The 16,795-nt window shown below is 50.4% G+C and overlaps 1 protein-coding gene across 2 annotated transcripts in view; it reads right to left on the bottom strand.

Annotated features, from left to right (window-relative positions):
* The window catches only part of LOC105190613 (CUGBP Elav-like family member 2), a 384,647-nt gene extending 368,066 nt beyond the window's left edge, over positions 1-16,581 (bottom strand). For both annotated transcript variants that reach the window (XM_025298595.1, XM_025298597.1), the window contains exon 1: positions 15,721-16,581. In XM_025298595.1, the coding sequence (XP_025154380.1) occupies positions 15,721-15,734 (14 nt within the window). In that variant the 5' untranslated portion in view covers positions 15,735-16,581. The remainder of the gene's footprint in view (positions 1-15,720) is intronic.
* Positions 16,582-16,795: the final 214 nt, after the last annotated feature.

Raw genomic sequence — 16,795 nt, 5'->3', positions numbered from 1 at the left:
ATCAAGAGCACACCTATGCCGAGAGAGCGGCGCACCTTATCCCTTGAGCCCCGAGCTCAACTCCCTCGTGTCCAAACTTTTCTGAGAATCGATCGGTGAGCTATTGAACGGCGAAAATTGATCGCTCTGAGCTAATCGCTCCGAGTCGGACTGACTCGATACTCACTACCGAGAATGCGCGCTGTTATTAATTTATTTGGCAATTAATAGACAGCTAATAGAGAGAGAGAGAGAGAGAGAGAGAGAGAGAGATAATGATGCGCGCTTTCGCGATGTATACACCAAGTGTGGCTCATGTCCGTGCATGAAAATAAATTATTCAACGTTTCACTTTTATGAATTAACGATCGTCGCTTAGCGAGCAAATCATATTTTTAGTATTTCACGAGAGAAAAAGAGAGGGAAAGAGAGAGAGAGAGAGAGAGAGAGAGAGAGAGAGAGAGAGAGAGAGAGAGAGAGAGAGAGAGAGAGAGAGAGAGAGAGAGACTCTCGACAAAGTGTCATTTTTTCTCCTCGCGAGATTGTGTCGCCGTGTCGAAGACCAAGGACGGAGGCGTTCTTCGTACTCTTAAGTAACACGTTACTCGCGCAAAAAAGTTCGCGAGAGGCAGGCAAAAGAGGCAGACTTTTACGCTAAAAACTCGGTCACGGATCGCATATCAAAAGAGAACGAGAGAGGGAGGGAGGGAGGGAGGAAGAGCTAGATCGACGTTGGTGCACACGAGCGCGCTCGTGTTTACGTCGAATATATCCAAAGGAGGGACTGCGTGCGTGTGTGTATTCCGCGGAGAGTTGTAACGCTGGATTGCGCGGTCCTCTGTGTGTGCGTGCGCACACACGAGCGAGTGCAGCCGTGGGAACGAAGACTATTTTATTACTGTGCGCTAGATAATACCGAATGTGCGCTCCGCCGCAACCCGCTGAGCGCGCGCGCGCGAGCGAGTGCAATTATACGGATGTCCAGCGAATGCCCATTACACGACCGATACTATACGCCGCTCGATATAGCGTCGCAAAGGGCTGCACTCGCAGCTGTGCAGCTCGGCCGAAAACTGCCCGCTCGCACTCTCCATTTCGGAATTCTTCGAGCGATTCGAATGGAATCCGAGAGACGCGACGAACACACCGAAGCGACGATTCATGAGCGATGCGACGCGGAAAGCTTCCCGCTTTCGTCGAGAGCTCAAAGGGCTCGAATAAATAACGGGGCGCCATCCTTCCGTAATATCGCGTAGACTTTAATGCGATTTTAATTCAATGGTTAGAGACGCTCACGAGACTGAATATTAAAAAATCGTCAGAGAGGTGGAGCGTCGTCCCATCCAATTTCTGCCCCAAATTCGCGAAAGGGCGTGCGCGGCGGTACACATGGAAAGAGGTCTGTGCTTTTGTGTTTGTGCGTGCCCGCGCGAAAACTAACATTGTGCCGGCAGTGCGTGCGGACGCGCGCGTGTGCAACCGCGAGTAAATTCGTTCCGCGCCGGCCAGTGACTTTTCCCGCTTTAACATTCCGTAATTTGGTCGTTGTTCCTCGATCAGCAACTATGCGAAGCGAGAGAACGCTTTGCATTTAGTTTTGCATTTCAAATGCATCCTGCAAGAATGTCTGTCCTTATCGCCGTAAGCCGAGCGTGAAAAATGTTTCTTATGATAATCGTATTCATATAACAATACGAAGTAGACAAAGTGCAAAATTAAAGTCAAACGAGGACTTTCATAAAAATGCAACGGCGCGAGGACGGAAATACGCGGTGGCGTATAATGACGTTTATATTTGCGCGAGAAACGCGCAACCGACAGAAGATAGTCTTACCTTTGCAAACGAGAGTTGCACGTGCGCGCGTGTTTTTATACGTTTTTAATAAATTCACGTTAAAATGAACGGAAGATTTTTTTTCTTTCGCATAAACACGCTTCCGCGTGGTTTTCTCTCCTTCTTTAAATATGCACCACCATTTACGATTTATTCGTTTGATTTGCACGACATTTATAATTTTATGTATATTTGTATATACATATTTGTGTATATTTATATCTCTTTCGCAATGGGAAATTGATTCGTTGGGATTATCGCTTTTCTCCGTGCGCGCGCGCGCGCGCGCACTTTTGAATGGGAAAAACGTTTCAAAAAAGGAAAAAAAAGAAAAAAGAAAAATATTTAAAAAATGAAGGAATTTCATTTCGTCGCGCAGTTGACATTACCGAAAAAAGCGCTGCGAAAAGTGAAACTCGGAATCGCGTTATCCGTTTTCAGCTATAACGAGACAGCATGACGCTTGTTTGTTACACGCTCGCATATTAGCTACCACCGGCCAGAGAAATTGACTCGCACACCTATGCGCTTCCAATGACAGTTTCGAGCGTGAGTTACAAAATCAACGCGACATCAGGAAAAATATCAAAGTCCAATATGAAAAAAAGTGTGCATCGGCACGCATCGGTGTCACTCTATACGTGTTTATTCGCATGACAAAGCAATAAAGTGTAGAATGAATGAAGCATACATCAAGCATCTCTCGTTCGCCGTACACGATTAATATCACTCAATGACGAATAGACGAACAGACAATGGATAATTATTCAGCCCGTCAAGATTAAAATTCGTTATCTTTCTCACAAACCCCTATTCTCGTTCGAATAAAATTCGCAATCTTCCAGCGATTATCTTCACATGCTACACTTCGCGAACTCTTTGCCTTTGCGGGAAAGAAAGAGAGAGAGCGCACTTTTACTTTTTCCACGACCTGAAGGTCAAATGGAAGTGTTATCGCGGCATCCGGCAATTTTGAGCGTTCCCGAACCCGCATTGCATCCAGAACGGCGGCAACGGTCTGCGGCAAATGCGAAACTGCACTTTCGCGGCCGCACGTACATCGGTGACTAGGTTAACGCCTCTGCAACTCTCTTTTCCGGTACGCAGAATTAGAAGGGGACGCGCAGTTCTTTCGCAAGTTCACTGTCGCGAGTCGAAATTTAAATCTCTTAACACGTATATACGGTGTGTAAACAAATTTTAATCCTGGAAATTCCGTCGAACTTGAGGGGACAAGGAAAAATCTCCGAGAACACAACGCTATACAGCCTATTGTCCTGTATTTGACATTTGCTAACTGTTACATGTACTCTGCGCCATTTTATCCGAGTCGAAGTTCATAGAAGCAGTTTCGGAATTATTAAATATTCAGTTACCTCGATATTCTGTACATTTAATTTGTATTCTTAATTTATTAATATTAAAATTGCAATCTGAAATTAGTGAACACTCTTAAAGTAATATATCTTGCAGGTGTAAGCAAATATTAAATATTTAATAGACATTTGATATCTCTGTCTGAATATATGTTTAACTATCAGTTTGTATTCATGAATTACTACTCGGTTGCTTAGATCGCTTCTATTTCTTGTGTAAAATTAATGTAACAAGTACAGGTCGATACTGACCAGCAATCGGAAACTTATGAAGCTACAATTTACCGATTTATGACGAACCACGAATGCTGACCTAAATTTCATCTCGGTAATATTTTATTCTCAATGGGATGTCAAGCGTCCGATAAAATCGAGGGAGAACGCCTTGCATAAAATAAATGTCACATGCCTTGAAATATATGATGTCCCGCTGCCCTCGTCTCAGCGTTCTGCGTCCGTAGAGTTCTGGTTCCTCGATCCAGAATCCTGGCTGCTCCGTCGTGGCGGTAAAACTGACACCGATGCTCGCGTGGGTACGATTCGACCAAAGATACACGTGTTAAATAACGCGATGCCGACGCGTGAGAGAGCTTGAGTAAACGTATGAAGAGCCGACGTGAAATATTTTGATCAATCGGCGGAAATGATGAATGACGCACCGAAACACGGGCGTGTCCGTGTGCACGCGCGAACTGTTCGCCGCCACGAAACGTAACCGAGACTTCCGGGAAAGCGCGCGACGCGTTCGACTCCCTTGAAGGTCTCGACTGTTTTGATTGTTATGATCGCTCGGTGCACAACGCCCGGCGTTTGGTGACCGGCAGGAGGAGGGGATGAGAGCAGTCGTTCCGCGTGCGTCGTAACCTTATCGTAACCGAGTGTTATTACCTTTATCGAATTATGCCTTTAGCAAAATATGCCCCGTCTCGGCTCTTGAAATATATTTTATCAGATTCTCGATGATACATACCGTGTGACATTAACATGCGTGTTTTCCCGAATTTGAATTGCATCTGCACGAGTGTCGGCGTTGTCTGAATTACCGTGACGGTGCAGCCTGTAAGGACGTAATGTGGATAAACTAAGACGCGGGCAATGATGCATTATATATTTCCAAATGTATCAGACACATAATTAATACACATTTATAACGTCAATGGAAACGAAGAAATAATGAAAAGATTCCGGAGAAACGGAATTTATATCTTACTTATCTTACAATCATATATTTGCCTCTTATTAATTTGTTTAATATATGATTATCTATCTGCGGTTAAGTTACACAATTAAAAAACAATGAAGAATAAAGATTAAATACGAGCCGAATATGGAGGCGATCAAATTTCAAATAATTTTCTTTTTCGAAAAATGAGTTCCCTCTTAAAAACAATTCAACATAGACAAAACGACAATCTGCAAAAAATAACTATCTGCATCAGGTGCATAAGGACGTTGCTTTTGGATCAAGTTTGACGCGAAAAAGATTTCATCAATGCGCGAGGAGAGATCAATGTTGTTACGAACGTCGACTCGCAATGAAGTCCGCAGGCAGCGGAGCGTTATCGGTGATGGCGATAAGACAAGTGCGTTACGCATCGTAATATCCGTACAACGAGAAGCGGAACGCAGCACGACGAAGCGTGGAGAGCGCAACGTGATGATGCAGAATTTGCGCGGTGCGAGCACAAGCGAAACCGACAAACACGACACGCGGACGGTGCTGCGCACGGCGAAAAAGTAAAAACTGCGCGCGAGAGATCATCGAGAGTCAATGACCCGCAGCAAAGGTGAACCTTGAGAGACCGAGAATATCGACGATAATATATTAACAACTCGGCTCCTGACGTATCCATTTTTATTTCCGCCGCGAGTCAAAGTGTAGAGAATAGTAGTCAAAGTGTAGAGTAGAGGAGCCAGCGGGGAGCGAGCGAATCGGGGTCACACGCAATTCGTCGTTCTTTTTCGTCACCTCTTTCGTCATTATCCACCATCGGCGATAGTTAAAGCAGCCTGAATTTTTTCGCGATAAGCCCGCGGAGTACGCGCGCCGGTTATCTACTTTCGAACAATCCTGCCCCACTTTGCGCGACCTACGAGAGTCCATTGTCGTAACTTTAATCACGAGCCGCCGCGGAAATTTCGCGCTCGCGACGCGCCGCGTCCTCATAATGAATTCCCGCGTTTCTGTCGCGAAGGAGAAAATGCCCGGCGGAGGGCTCGCGACTCGCGACCGCGCCGCGGCGCCGCTCTTGAGCCTCCGGCTTGAGCAGCGTTAGCGTTTTCGCACGAGGAACGCCCGCGTGCGTAACCGAACACCAGCGCGGGAAATAGGCGGTGTACTTGCAGCGTGAGTGTTCGCGCGCGCGCGAATGTCGATAACTGTGCGCGGGGGCTTTTGTTGCAGAAATGACTTTATAAATGCACGAATTTCAATTAACTTTGCACAAGTCTATCTGAAGGATGTATATACAAACGTGACGGAAAATAAATTGGATTTTTGCGCAAGTGCTTTGTTATATTTTGTTCAAATTGTTTTTACCATCCGCTTCCCCTCCCGCCGCCCCCTCGTTTTTTCTCGTCGATGATGCAACCGCGCGGGATATGTCAGCCCGGCGTGTAACGTTCGTGCTCACTCGCTTGTGAAACGGAAACTAATTACAACGATTAATAAGTTGCGAAAAAATACGTTATAATAGGACAAATATATCGCAGTAATGCAATATGCACGGCTTTTGTGCGTTCGATAGCGCGAACAAACGCTGAGACGTGTCTCGCGACTGTAAGCGAGAAACTTTACATCGCGCCACGGTTAAGGTCTGAAAGCGGGTCAAGCTCGTTAAAAAATGCGGAAAACGTCAGGGTGGATTTTCACGGCGAGTTTACCGACAGGCGGTTGTTCCCCGCTTAAACCGACGACGGCGCTACCGCGAATTGTGCTTTCGCGAACGAGAATTAAAGTCGTGAGGTGGCGGAGCGAAATTAGTAACTACGGCGTCGCCTTCTGACACGAAACGACGTAATGAGCGCTTTCGCGTGGGAAACAAAGGGCGGTGGTAGCGCGCCGGGACTTCGATTTCGCGGAAGGAAAAAAGCAGAACGCGCGAGCTAGGCGATGGAAAAAGAGGGCGGAAAAAGTCGAAAAAGGAAAAAAGCCAAGGGGAAAAGGTGTGTGCGTGTGTGTGTGTGTTTCTCTCTCTCTCTCTCTCTCTCCCTCTCTCTCTCTCGTTCTCCGCAATCTCTTCCCGAACGTTTCTTCGTCGCGACGACGTAAGCACTTTCGCGTGGGAAGAGAAGTGGTTCGCCCGCGTACGTAGCCAGACATCGGCAGCGGTATTCGCGCGCGCGGATACACCGCAAGAGCGCCGCACCGCCGCGGTGCCCGTTGCTTGTCGCAGTGGGTAGGCACCGTTGCATTTTTCAGCACGCCTCAGCACTTTCCACACTCGTCCGCGCCGATCTTCAGCGAGATCTCTATGAGCGAGCCGGTGTGTCGCGCGTGCGCGCGTATATACGTGAAAATATATATGTGTGTGCCGCTGCCGTCATTATACGTCTCGCAAGTAGCCGAATAACCGAAGGTACGGACCGGGAGAATCCGACTTGTTAGAGATGAAAGAGATGCAAAGTATGCCTACCGGTCGCGTCTATCACGACACACGCTTGTTTGTACGTGCCTCGCGTACGTGCGGAACACGCTATTTAAGAGCGCGAAAATGAGACTGTAGCAACGGCCGGAGCGGCGTAAATACACCCGCGCGTTATCCAAATACCGATGAGACGTGAAAGATTCCGCAAGCCAGTCTATAAATTATTTCTAGGAGCGTGTGCGCATACAAACACAGGAAGCCGCACACCGCCGTGTGCCGTCGTAGCAACGGCAGCCGCCGCCGCCGCCGCCGCCGCCGCCGTCGCTGCTGCTCCGACATTAAAGATTCTTGTTGAAAAGACGCGGCAGACGCCCCGCTTTATGCACGATAAAAACATTTACGCGCTCGAATTCCGCCCACGTTGTTTACGAGAATACGTAGCGGCATTGTGTTACGTTCCGACGGGGGTATCGTCGGCGCCATGCTGCGTACTCATAATAATTATCGAACGCGCGACCCCTCGATAAGGAGTTTTTGCGATATCACGTGTAATACTGCGGACACGATAAATCTCAAAGTCCCCATGTGCGACGAATGGTGATATAAATGCGAGCGAGCGAGCGAGAAAGAGAGAGAGAGAGAGAGAGAGAGAGAGAGAGAGAGAGAGAGTGGCGACGATTTGTAATTGGCCATCACGTTGAATGTGCACGAGCGTTTACCGTATGCAAATTACAATAGCGTATGGAAAATCTCTCGGGAATTATTGTGACATGCGCAAACTATTATATTAATTTATATTACATACTCATAATCAAAATGTTATTGTTAATATATATTAATACATTTATTTCGAATGCGTTGGCATACCGCATATCGTTAACGCGCGATAACGGCCCGCTCGCGCCGCATGACGTGGCGGAGGAGGATACGGTAACGGGGAACAGAACCCGATCTACCATCCGAACGATGAGACGCGGCGGTTCGTGGCACGTCGGATCGTCGCTCGCGCATCGTTTTTCAACGATAGCGCGCGAAGAATTCGACGTCTGCGAAAGTGACGCATGTATATTTCTTCGTTACGGCCGTATCATGTTTGGCGTGAAAAGCCACGGGGAAAGAAATCTTGCTCGGGATGTTTGCACAGGCTATCGGCCAGACATTGGCGTCTATTCGATATGACTCGTCACCGTGTCGTGTCTGTTACAAGATAAGAGCCAGCGGCGAGTCGTTGCGACATGATCGACGAGAGAGAATTGAAAAGTCCTCTGTCATACAGTTATCTCTTTCCAGGCTCGAGAAATCTGCGTTCCTCCCCCTTACTATGTCCGCGTTACGCGTAGCTATGCTCGAGTCTCTCGTACGGATTAATAATGATTGGTCAACAGGACACGCGCGCAACGACAAAGAGAGGCAGAAAGAGAATGCGTTGGTTGGAAAGAAAAGAAAGGAAAAGAAAAGAAAGGAAAAGAAAAGAAAGAAAAACAAGAAAGAAAGAGAAGGAAGGAGCACTGTGCGATTCTTATGCAATCCAGTTTTCGATTAGTCGTGTGTGCTGCGACACAGGCGAAAATAATTTCCACGCGGCGCGCACGTATCGCACGACGCGAGCGCTGATAGAAATCATGTAAAAGCACACAAAACCGACATGGCGCGACGTGGGCGCGCGCCGAACGCGTTGTAATCAACTAGCGACGTACTGCGGATTGACTGTCTCGCAAAAATTGCGGCTAGCCGAAATTCCGAGATTAAATCAGAAACGGCTGAAAAACTGCCGGAATCGCGGAAATGCAGTATGCACCGGCGCGCGGACGGTGCACCGCAGATTATTTCCAATCAAAACGAGTCTCGTTTTAAATCCCGGATAAACGCTTCGCGTGTCCGCGCGCGCGCGAGCGCTCCGTTCGACGCACGAAAATGAAGACATCAATCGCGCTTGATGCCGCCGTTCGAGAGAGCACGGCGAAACTAATTAACTAATTCCTCGTCGTCGCTCTCCTCCTCCTTCTCCGCTCGCCCGTCCCAGCCTCGAGTAAGATTTAAAGCGGCCTTTTTACCAGAGTTAGTGACAAACCGGCAGTCAGTGTGAGGATATTCAGTTTCTCCTCAGGAGAAGGAGGAAGAGGAGGAGGAGGAGGAGAAAGTTATTAAATTTCAGTTATATACACACTCGTACGCGTGCGCGAGATACCGCGAAGTCCGACGACGCACGGCGATTCGAAATGAAATTTGTCTTGCGAATGAGAGTCGAGCGTTCGCGTTGTTCGCCTTGCTTGAGGAGAGTCGGCAGCGGCAGTTATGTTCCGGCTAATAGAGTTGCCGGCTTTTGACCGTTTAATTCGTTTTCGCGGCCAGCGAAAGTGGAAGCGCCCTCCTCGTCTCCCTCGTCCTCCTCCTCTTCCTCCTTGTCCTCTTCTGCTACCCCGGCTCGCGCGGAATAATATAGTGCGTAGTTAAATAAATGTCCGATCGCAAAAATGCCACACTCTCCCCCTGCCCTACCACGGCCAATTCAATTTCACCAGTAATGGAGTTCGCAGCGAAAAACATCGGACGACGTTGCGTCACTTTATGTCTCGTTTTAACGAATCATATCCGTTTTCCCAACGGTAATCGCGCGATCGATCGTCCAACGTATTCGACGGTTCCCCTCTCTCTTCTCCCGTCTCGAATAATTGATACATTGATATACAAATCAACGTGCGCTTTCCCTTCTCGCGATGGTCGGAGATCGAAATCCCCGGCTTCTCTCCTCTACGAAGACGCTCGCGACAGAGAGACGCGATGGACACGCGCTTTACGGCGCGCGCGCGCTCCCGACTCGGTTCGATCTCGCTTCGTCGTCTTATTTCATCAGTATCGACTCACGCGCATATGCACAATGACACGCGCGATTGGCAAGCATACAGCTGCTTTTTAAATAGCGTTCTTGTTTTTTCAAGTGCAAAGCGTATAAATAGAGCGCTTGGGCACAGGCACACGCGAGAGCGCAAATGCTGCCAACGTAAACGCACGCACAATACGGCGGAAATCGCGGAATACGCTCCTTGGCGTGTCGTCTTATTATACATGTTTGCATTTTATATCAATGATCGAGCCGGCTCAAGCGGCGCGACACGCATCCGTTTCTCCAATGTGCCGGGTGATGTGTTCGCGAGTCTTCGGCTTGATCGCCGTGTACTCTCGAAATTGGATCCCGGCCAAACGCACATGCGTATGCCGTCGCGTTGCGTTCGCGTGTGAATAACACTAGTGACAACGAGTATTTCGCCACGTTTCAATTCAGAGTAGATATTTGATTGAAATAAAGAAGAGAAAAAAGATAGTGTGTGTGCGTGCGCGCGCGCGCGCGCGTGTGTGTGTGTGTGAGAGAGAGAGAGAAAGAGGAGGAGGAGGAGGAGAGAAGGAAGAAGAGCCTTAACGACCGAGCTTTAACGACCGCGTAATCATAATGTGATATACATGATATTGGATGAGTTACGCACACACATACAGAGAGAGAGAAAGAGAGAGAGAGAGAACTGGGAAATCTGAGAATAATTTGCCCAACTTGGATCCTGTCGTGACTACTTAATTGTTTTATCAATTAAAACTGTCCGTAATCGACGGTCTCTCCCGAAAGGAGAGAACGCGTCTTTTGCCCATTCACGGCAAGCTCAATTTGCGCTTTCCGAATTCAGCTTGCGTCGTATAGCGCAAATATGGCAGGCACTTCTTAGTCACTGATCAGGCATCCAATTGGTACGCACATGTGGCCTTCGTGTTAACGTTTCATCTATCGCGCAGCATTGATCTAATAATATCGTGGAATTGCTGTCGCAGCGCAGATACGTCGATACCTGCACGTAGCGCTGATACAATAACATCGTAGAATTGTTGCGATAACAGAAGACGCTGATACGCACGCTTCTCGTCGCGCTCGTCACCGGGAGGACGCTTCAATTATAACGTTAACACCGCAAGGCCTGGCATTTTTAATCCGACAACGTGTGCTCCGTAAGCGGCGTCGATACACATTTCACGTGCGAGCGTATCGTATCCATAAAATCGCGCTCCGCTGCGTCCGCTGTGAGAAATACGAAAGACGACGCCTCCGCGTCGAAAGCGTACGAAAGCGAGGATTCCGATCGCGAGTAAATTTAAAAATGCGTCAACTAGAAGCCGCGGAGTATATATCTTCGCGCATGTACGCGAAAACACGCGCCTCTGCAACGATGGCATATTTACATAACACGTGGTGTAACGTTAACCATCGATGCGATGCGGTGCGGGATGTATCGCGTTGAGAGATCAAAAGAAACATTCCGCCGCCGTAAAAATTTGAGGGCGTCTATATAAAAGCCATGAATGCGGATCGCGCGAAACTTTACGGTGTCGTGACGCACGGGGGGTCCTAAACTTTGCGAGCGTTAACGGGACGACGAGCGGCGGCCGATGGGATAGTTTCGCGACTTTACGTTACGTAAACTTATTCCGGGCTTTCTTTCGGCGGAGGTCGGTAAATTCGAGCGCCTAATTATAGAGGTGCCAGAGAGAACGCCTTCAACACCACCACCACCACCACCGTCGCCGCCGCCACTCGCTTGCTTCTTCCCACGAGGAACTCCGGCGGCGGTATGCAAGGTGCTGGAGAAGGCACTTGGCTCACCACGAACTAAGAAGTTTCAATTTCCGAACATAGTCGCGGCACGACGGTGTTATTAATGCAATTAAGCAGGATTTCCTTCACACAATACGACCTTGTTGACTACGCTGATAGAAAGTAATCGCAAGAGTCGCGTCTTAATCCACTACGTGTCACAATATTCGAACTGGGACGAGCGTGAAGAAATGCACAAAGATCGCTTCTGAGGTTTCCCCACGTCTCGGCGGATTAGCTGTTGCGACTCGGTTAAGGTTTTATAGACTTTTGAAACCGGAGTTATGAAAGAAAGAAAATACAGAAAAAAAATATATGTATATATATATATATTTGAACTGTAGAAAATTTAGAAAACCATTTCCGTTCCGAACTTTCATTCATCTCGTAGATTTGCTCGACTCGTTCCTCGAAACCCGGTAACTCGCAGCCGTCTGAATATTCAGATCGCTCTTTTCGTCACCTGAAGTCAACCAATACGTCGTCTAAATAGCTTTACCCGGTGCGACGTTAATTGCGCTGTTTCTTAACGAGGCACACAAAGGTAAGCGTGTTTCCGCAAGGCGACGAAGACAGAATAAGAGAAAGAAGCGCGCGCAGAGAACGCGAAACCGTTCGCGACGCGCTATTTCAATTTCAACGTCGAGCCGCGGCGACACGATGTTATTGATGCAGCTACACCACCGTGCCGCCGCCGCCGCTGCCGCCACCACCACTGCTGGTGCAGCCGCATGTGCAATAATGCGAGTTTACTTTACTCCCGTATGCGTCGACGATCACAGCTTAAACGCGGCCTTGCGCCGTTCTCCAACTGCGCGTCCGCGCGCTCATCAACCCCTCCGCGTCTCACCCTCCGTCCCGCGATTACACCGTCCCGTGCATTACACCACCCTGCCGTCCTCTACTACGCCTTACTTCCGCGCGAATAGGAACGCATCGAGCGCGTTGTTCTTTTTCCTTTTTCTCGAACGTGTCCACGGCGCTCGAACGTGTCGAACAATTAACTCGACGTCGCGCGTTTGATTCGCGCCAAGTCACGACCGGCCGATCATTTTTCATTCGCGGTACCGAGCGAAACTCGAGTTTTCCTCGAAGGGATATCGCACGCGAACGAGGCGGGAGAGGGATAGAGATAGGATAGAAAGAAGAAGAAGAGAGATCGCGAGAGGGAGAAAGAACGAGAGCGGTCGCACGGTTAAGGGAAAGAACGAAGACGACGCGACGGTGCCACTTGTTTTGGCGTCGTTTTCGCTAATACCGAGCCGAGCCCTTCCGTACTCACCTCCTCGAGTTCGTGCTCCGTCTGCAAAGTGGGAAAATAGTAGCTTCGACAAGGCTCTTTCGGGGCCGAGCTTGTCGTCCGTGTGTGAGCGCGCGCGACCTCTTCCCGATTCGCCCCGCAGAACTTCCGCGGACGACACAATTCGGTTCTCCACTTCGCCGTGTCGTTTCTCACTATCGAAAGAAGGTACGCGGAGTAGAAGCCGAGCGACGCAGGGCCGAGCGAACGAGCGAACGGGCGGAGACAATACCGCGGGTGGCGAGAGTGGCTGGCTGGCTGGCTGGCTGGCTGGCTGGCTTGCGCGACTTTGGCACGAACATCACGTGCCGCGATAAAGCAACGTGCCGATCCGGAGTAAGAGCACGCAGGGTTGCTCGACCCACATTGCAACGGAAAGGTCTCTTTCGGGAGAGCCGATTCGCGTCGAAACGTATCTCGCGGATTTAACCATCCCTACGTACGTGTGTGACGACCCGCCGAGAGCTCGTGGACGTTAAGTGTCCGTTGTAACGGTCCCGTCTCTATTGTCTACGCTACAGTTTGCTCTATTGTCTGTAAAAATTCCACGACGGACGCGCCGATTATTGAAGACTCGCATTCCCGCCGCACGTGGAAAGAAGCTCGCGGTGAATTTGATGTTTCTTTTTCACGAGAGTGAGAGTGAGAGAGAGAGAGAGAGAGAGAGAGAGAGAGAGAGAGAGAGAGAGAGGTGCCGGAGCGCCGGATAGTTGATAGATTGAAGTGCACGTAAGTAATCGAACGGGCTCTCGCAATTCGGCACGTTCGGGCAGCGGTAATAGGTCCGCGATTAAAAGCCGCGACGCCCAGAGTGATTAGCCGAGTGATTAAACGTCGGGATCAAGTCGGCCGTCGAGAGGAAATCGAGAGTGGTGGGATCGCGCGCGCCATAAAATCCGTTTCGTAATGTAATCCGCCGTAATAATAATTAAATTTGAGAACGCGAGCGGTCCTCGGGGTATCGCGTCGCTGACGTCACGCGAGCCGCTCATTTAACCGAATATCGTGAGCGAAATCGCGGAAATGCAACGTGAACGGGGAAAACGTCGGCTCCAACCAACGAGATACATCGGGCTTGCATCGAGAAGCGGGCTTTTTCACAAACGTCGGTCAAAATTAAAGCCGAGGCTTCGCGCTACGGATCTACTCGTCTTCACACAAAGACACAATTGCTGAACGGATGGATTGTGTGACGCGCGCGTGTATGTACGTATGTGCGCACGTGTATGCATGTGTGTCGATCAAGCTACGGCAAGCTCGTATCTAATATCCATGGAAAACGCCGCGCTAGATTACCGATATGTAAATTGCGCCAGTTTCGCAACAAACGGATCATAGACGCGCGCCGGTCGCGTTGCTCGCGTGCTCGATTCATGAATGCGACGCATTCATAATCCTAACATTGTTGACGTGTAACGCGCGTGACCAGGTCTAATGTAGCGTATAACGAGACGAACGATCCAACGACGCAATCGACTTGGAGTAACAGCTCGATAGGGAGGGCAAGGGGAGGGAGAAGGAGAGAGAGAGAGAGAGAGAGACAGAGAGAGAGAGAGAGAGAGAGAGAGAGAGACAGAGAGAGAGAGAGAGAGAGAGAGAGAGAGAGAGAGAGAGAGAGAGAGAGAGAGAGAGAGAGAGAGAGCAAGAGTAGTGGCTCTCCTCGCGCAATAATATCGAGCGAAGAAGGTCGCACGCGGCGACGTCTGGGCGAAAAATTACTAGCGCGCGCGAGAGGGAGAGAGAGGGAGAGACGCTCGCTATTAACAGATATTATGTAAAAGAACAAAAGAGCGTATAAGTGGCAGCGACAGAACGGAGCCGTTGCGAACATGTAACGACCGCTCGAACCGTTGAGCAGAAGCGAGCGCGCGACGGCAGTCGAACGAGTCTTCGCTGCCACATGCTTCGCGAGCTCAAGGACGCCGTATGCTAATAATCGATAAGAACGACTCGCCAGATAATGGCACGATTGAGAAGGCGGGTTTCGATATTCCGACGAGGTTCGAGTACGTTTTCACGGGAAGAGAGGCCATAGTCGCGCCGCTCAAGGACATCTTTCTTCCGCGAATGAGCCGGCGATTTTCCCCATCGGCCACGCACACGCGCGCGCGCGCGCGCGCGGACTTTCCCACGGCGAGCGTGACGCGAAACGCATCTTCGCTGGCGCCACGCGGCCTTCGTGATTTTCCAGCACGCGAGGCGCGCTATGATCGATGCGTTTCGGTGAATGAGCAGGACGCCGACGTTTCGTGAAGCGCGAGTCTCGAGTTTAGCGGCAAGCGATCCGCTACGTGACGGAACAATAATAGTGGGAGTGGGTGGTGGAGGCGGTGGTAGCAGCAGCAGCAGTAGCAGCAGCAATAGCTCGTTTCCGAAAAAAAAGGAACTCGTTCTCCGATATCGAAACTGGAAGAGCAATAGCGACCGGCGCGGCGACGGCCGCGCTATTTCGCCGAGGGCCGTGCGGGCGTTTGTAGAAATAGGTCGCGGCCGATTCGGCCAACGTCGGGGCAGAAATTTCGAAATTTACGCGAGAGAGACGGAACGGACACGCCGTGCCGCGCCGCGCCGCGCCGCGCTTTGAAGTCGCATTATAGGCAATAGCAGCAGTTAAACGTTGTTAAATGTCACGTGTCGCGGCGCGCGAGTCACGCTCGCGGGCGTGCGCGTGCTCGGACGGACGTAGGGAATGCGCGTGGATGTTAAAGCCGGGCCCCGCGTCATTAACAGAACAGTGTGCGGAACGTGAGAACGCGGACACGCGGAATAACTGGAAAACGCGCTCACTTCTCGCGCGCGTCTACCGTGTCGGCCTCTCGCACGCCAAACAAACAGCTGTCCCGCGGCTGGCTGTGCGTAGTACAGCCCGCAGTGCACCTCGCGAAGTCACATCTCTGTCGAACGACTTCCACCACGTTCAGCCGTGTTCCCGCAGAAGCGATGTATGCACATGTATATGTATATACACGTAAATGTGTGCGTAATAGGATCACAAGTGGTCTACCTACCCGACAGTCATCATTCGAAGAGCTGTTTTACACCGCTAATCAACGTGAGCCCAAACGGACACGATCCCGATGCTGATGCGCCGCGGTCTTCTTCGCGAGAAGTCGCCTCTCCGCAAGAAAAGTGTACGGTCCTCTCTCTCTCTCTCACGCACACGCACACACACCCACATACACACACCGGCCGAGCGCTATCAATGGCACATGGGCACGTTACGAATCATCGTTGCGATCACGTACAGACGGGAATCCCAGTTATCCCCCACGATCCTCCACGATGATTACCCCCGCGGATCAATCGACGTTACTCGATTACCGGTCGGGATTATCGGAGGAGCGCCTTCGTGTCCTCGGCGATGATCCGCGCAAACAGGCTGCAATACGAGTCAATAGGTATCGCCCGGCGATCCTTTAATAATCCTTTCGGCACCGATAGTCAACACGGAACAAACTCGATTATCTCGAAACACCCGCCGTGCCACACGGCGGAGTCTCGCGCTTTCTCCGCGAGCACAATGATCAGTGCGATCTCGATCAGTATCCGATACCGCGCACCGAGCACTAGTCAATATCGACCGCTCTTCTCCACGTACCCTTCGGAAATCCTCCCGTCTATAAAGGAGAGACAATCGGAGCACTCGGACCGGCCGTGTTCTCGCACGACGAGATACTGCACCTCCAACACAACCCGATTGTCCCCGCGCGAAATTTACCGGGCTGCTGGTATCTTCGCGCGTGAGCGCGAGCGCGCGGGCGCGCGCGCGCGGAGCGGATCTCGACGGCACTGACGATTATTAGTGTACTCGTGCCAGTCGTATACGACGACGACGACGACGACGAAGCTGACGAAGACGACGAAGCTGACGAAGACGCTGACGAAGACGACGACGACGACGACGACGACGAGACGATAATGACGACGACGGGGGCAACGCGGAGGTGGAGGGAGCGGAGCACTTGCGTCAACGCATTCACGGGGGGCCACCCGTCGCGAGATCGCTTTCGCCGACGCGAACAGGTGGGCACACGCTCGACAAGTCACGCCGCGTGCGGAACACGCGAGTCTCGCGAGCTCGGT

The sequence above is a fragment of the Harpegnathos saltator genome, unplaced genomic scaffold, assembly GCF_003227715.2.
Source record: "Harpegnathos saltator strain DR-91 unplaced genomic scaffold, Hsal_v8.6 scaffold225, whole genome shotgun sequence".
Classification (NCBI taxonomy): Eukaryota; Metazoa; Arthropoda; class Insecta; order Hymenoptera; family Formicidae; genus Harpegnathos; species Harpegnathos saltator.
The sequence above is the reverse complement of the archived record's forward strand: the minus strand, read 5'-3'. Positions and strand labels throughout refer to the sequence as shown.